The 4,080-nt window shown below is 44.7% G+C and overlaps 2 protein-coding genes across 5 annotated transcripts in view; both read left to right on the forward strand.

Moving 5' to 3' along the window:
- sp100.1 (SP110 nuclear body protein, tandem duplicate 1) overlaps window positions 1-4,080 on the forward strand; it is a 28,001-nt gene that overhangs the window by 16,149 nt on the left and 7,772 nt on the right. Inside the window, exon 1 of one of the 3 annotated variants that reach the window (XM_023395774.2) lies at window positions 3,423-3,776. The exons of 1 other annotated variant lie outside the window; for it this stretch is intronic. In XM_023395774.2, the coding sequence (XP_023251542.1) occupies window positions 3,633-3,776 (144 nt within the window). In that variant the 5' untranslated portion in view covers window positions 3,423-3,632. Of the gene's footprint in view, window positions 1-3,422; window positions 3,777-4,080 lie in introns of those variants that run through there. One more of the 3 variants, XM_023395775.2, reaches the window with a different exon arrangement.
- LOC111646307 (extracellular serine/threonine protein kinase FAM20C-like) lies at window positions 405-1,946 on the forward strand. Of its 2 annotated transcripts, none has more exons than XM_087170916.1 (4): window positions 405-584; window positions 1,334-1,443; window positions 1,612-1,693; window positions 1,827-1,946. In XM_087170916.1, the coding sequence occupies exons 1-4, from the start codon at window positions 472-474 to the stop codon at window positions 1,888-1,890; spliced, it is 369 nt and encodes a 122-aa protein (XP_087027042.1). In that variant the 5' UTR covers window positions 405-471; the 3' UTR covers window positions 1,891-1,946. The 2 variants fall into 2 exon arrangements, with proteins under 2 accessions (XP_087027042.1, XP_087027043.1); XM_087170917.1 differs by having other exon boundaries at window positions 405-580.

A 4,080-nucleotide genomic window follows, 5' to 3' on the forward strand; every position in this document is an offset into this window, starting at 1 on the left:
ACTGAGTCAGTTTCAGCCTCCTGCAGGACACATTACACATCACAGGTACAGGTGCTGGGATCATGTGAGTCTGACAGACGCTCGGCCTGGATCACAACAAAGCGATAGTGAAATGAGAACTTGACTAAAATAACGTTATATTTAAGGGGCACATCAGATTTACAGTTGTATCGTGTACTCTGTGGCTTTCAGCTCAGGTTGTGTGTGTGTGTGTGTGTGTGTGTGTGTGTGTGTGTGTGTGTGAGTGTATACCCGTGCTTGTATGCACTTCTTATGGCTTTTGCACCCTCACAAAACAGTACAACTAAACGTCCATCTCTCTCTCTCTCTCTCTCTCTCTCTCTCTCTCTCTCTCTCTCTCTAGTGGGGATCTCTCTCTCTCTCTCTCTCTCTCTCTAGTGGGGAACGTGTGTTTCTACGGCCAGTGTGAGTATTACTGTTCAACAGAGCACCCAGTTTGCGGTCGGCCACATGCGCTGGAGGTTTCCCTGGCCGCCATGCTACCTGACCTCACCCTCGCTCCCCGCAGGTCCTGGAGGTCGCCATGGAGACGGTCCTACAGCCGCACCAAGCTGGCCCAGTGGGTACACTGCCCGTCTCAACGAGCACTCTCCTCTGTTTCAGTTAATCCTCCCACAGACTAAACACCGTGAACGCCGCTGACCTTACACCCTGTGTCTGACCTGACGCCGGTGGAGCTCGCACTGCGGTGAACATGAGTGAACCGTCAGTGCACGCTGCCCCCGAGTGGTCTGAATGAAGGACTGCAACACAACACCACATAAAACTCCACATTAAAGAATAATGAATCTATTCATTAATTAAAACTGAGAGAGAAGAACTTTTTACTGAGTCAGTTTCAGCCTCCTGCAGGACACATTACACATCACAGGTACAGGTGCTGGGATCATGTGAGTCTGACAGACGCTCGGCCTGGATCACAACAAAGCGATAGTGAAATGAGAACTTGACTAAAATAACGTTATATTTAAGGGGCACATCAGATTTACAGTTGTATCGTGTACTCTGTGGCTTTCAGCTCAGGTTGTGTGTGTGTGTGTGTGTGTGTAGTTCACTGTTATCTAAGAAACAGACAGTGAACTACAACAGGCATGAGTCCAAAACCGGTCATCACAAAAATCCCATTTAATGACAAAATAGAAGAAGTCATTTACTTACTATGAATGAATGTTTACTTATTATATTTTCTAAACGCTGTCGTTCCCAGGTGGGAGAAGGACCCGACCTACTGCGACACAGTCAAACAGACGCCTCCTTACGACCACGGCACCAGACTTTACTTATTATATTTTCTAAACGCTGTCGTTCCCAGGTGGGAGAAGGACCCGACCTACTGCGACACAGTCAAACAGACGCCTCCTTACGACCACGGCACCAGACTGGTGGATCTCATAGACATGGCTGTGCTGGACTTCCTCATGGGTCAGTCTCTCAAACTCAACACAGCTACATGTTCTTATTTTCTCCTCTAAGAGCAGAGGTGAACAGGTTCATAATATATCACTGACCTCTGGCACTCTGGGTGTTATTGACATTATTAAAAAGCTTTTCCCTGCAGTCGAATGAAGCATGACTGTTTTTCATTGGAAGGCAACATGGACAGACATCACTACGAGACGTTTGAGAAATTTGGCAACGAGACTTTTCTGCTGCATCTGGATAACGGACGGGCGTGAGTAATCTCTCCACACGTGGTCACAGTAGAAAAACAACAGCAAAAGCCATTTTAAACCAAGTGCATCGTGGCAACGTTTTGTTTATGTTGCTTTCTCATGACTAAAGATGTCGTTGATGATGTTTTCCAGGTTTGGGCGTCACTCTCGGGATGAGCCGTCTATTCTGGCTCCTTTACAACAGTGCTGCAGGTAAAAAACTAACAAACTAAAAACACTTCAAAATGCAGGATGAGAGAAACAGCTTGTAAGAAACTAGTGGATAGATGTGTATAAGAGACAGGGGCCTCCCAGATCTTAGACTATATTATTTAGCTTTTAAGATGGCCAAAATTGCGAGGTACTGGCAAACGTTGGGCAACAATGCGGCTTGGACTGAGGTGGAGAAAGAGATATGCTCGCCTTTCCAGCCCATAGAGGTGCTCTCTCAAAAAAGGTCAAATATCACCAATCCAATACTACTGCACCCAAGGGATGTCTGGACCAGAGTGCATAAAATGTTTAAAGTTAAGCACACCCTACAGAGATACTCTTCACTGTGGTATAACCCTGATGTTTGTATTGGAAGGAAATCAGTTTATTGGGAACAATGGCATTCAAAAGGTTTGAACAAGATTGATGATCTTTTTGAAAATGGTGTATTCTTGTCATATGATGGGATGATGCAGAAATTTGGTTTGGTGGGGAAAGGTCTTTTCTGGAAATTTTTGCAATTGAGGAGTTGTATCGGCTCAAGGCCATACAATGATGCTGATAATGCGGTGCTAGAATACATGAAACTCCCGCCTGTTAAACGTAACGCTTCACAATTTTACAAAATAGCTAATTCTTCTCTCAGCAGTGATTCCAACCAGCTAAAGATGATTTGGCAGAGGGACCTTGGTGGGGAGATTGAGGATGAACGATGGGCTATAATTGTGGCTGACTGTGGAAAATATGTGAGAGAAGCGAGAGGAAAACTTACACAGTACAATGTTTTACATAGATACTATTATACACCATCTCGACTGTATATAATGAAACTTGTGGGCGATGATTTGTGTTGGAAATGCAAAAAAGAAACTGCAACTTTCCTTCATTGTATGTGGGAGTGTGCTTTGATCAGGTCTTTCTGGACTCAGGTCCTGAACATTTTGGGTAATTGGTTTGGATCAGAAATTTTATTCTATCTGTCCATGTGTGGAGTACCATGTTGAGATTGTCTTGTGCCATGCCTGTAAAAGTTCAATAAAAACTTAAGTTTCAAAAAAAAAAGAAAGCATTTCCATTTCACTACACAATAATTAAAGTATTCACTCATGCTCTCTCTGATGTGTAGCTTGTGGATATGTTTTAATAAATATTTGTGCAGATTTTTAATGCTATATCCCAGACTTGTTTTGATAAAATAATAATATTCAGATGTAAATAAATAAATAATGATTGACACTTGCTATCACTGCCATTGAGACACACTCATTCATTTAGGTATTTTATGGCTGAAATTATATTTTGTACACACCAGCTTGTGAAGCTCGTTGGAGCGTCCCATTTTCACCCATTACTACTATTATGTTTGTATACTTATATATGTTGTTCTTTATTTCTGATTTGTGTGTGAAATAAAGGAAATGAATGAATGAATGAATGGATGAATGAATGACAGAGGAGGGAGACAGGGAGGCTCCGGAAGCTGCACAGTCGCGCCCCCTGCTGCCTCTGAGCAGAACTGCGACTCACCAACACAACAACTTAGTTTCACTTTCCAAACGTCACGTGAAGGCGGAACTGAAAACACAGTTGAGGGCATATTCATGTGATAAGCTTTGATCTGTCACGAGCGCACTTCCGACTCTCTCTCAATCTGAAACCCTCTTTCTTGATGGTGTGATTTCTGACACACCTTGAACATCTGGTTTGTTCGGTCTCTGCAGCCCTGACGGACCCTGACGGACCCTGATGGACCCGCTGGACTTCCTGAACCCCGAGGAGCTGCTGCTTTTCTTCCACTGCCATAAAACGGAGCTGTCGTGCATGCAGAACCCGCTCACCTTCCTCAGCCAGCTCAAGGATCACAACCTGATCCCGGACGACCGATACCAGGTGAGGCCGCCGGACTCAAACGCTACGCATTTTCTTACTGTCGCCCTCAGGCGTCCTCACCTCCTCGAGGCTCCTGTTGTGCATGACCACGCGCGCTCCCGTGCTGAGAGCGGGAAACGCCGAAGGCGGTAGCGCTTTTACCGTGTCCTGGAGATTTGCAGAGGTGTAGAGTTTCACAAAGTTGACGAGAAAACTGCCACATGAGGAAATGGTGGCATTATTTTATTAATATTATTAATATTATCCGTTTCTTGTCATTGTGAATCCAGGGCATGATCAACCCACGAAGCCCCCCCCCCCCCCT

The sequence above is a fragment of the Seriola lalandi genome, unplaced genomic scaffold (assembly GCF_002814215.2).
Source record: "Seriola lalandi dorsalis isolate HSWRI2012SDOR001 ecotype SW California unplaced genomic scaffold, Sedor1 jcf7180002054969, whole genome shotgun sequence".
NCBI classification, from domain to species: domain Eukaryota; kingdom Metazoa; phylum Chordata; class Actinopteri; order Carangiformes; family Carangidae; genus Seriola; species Seriola lalandi.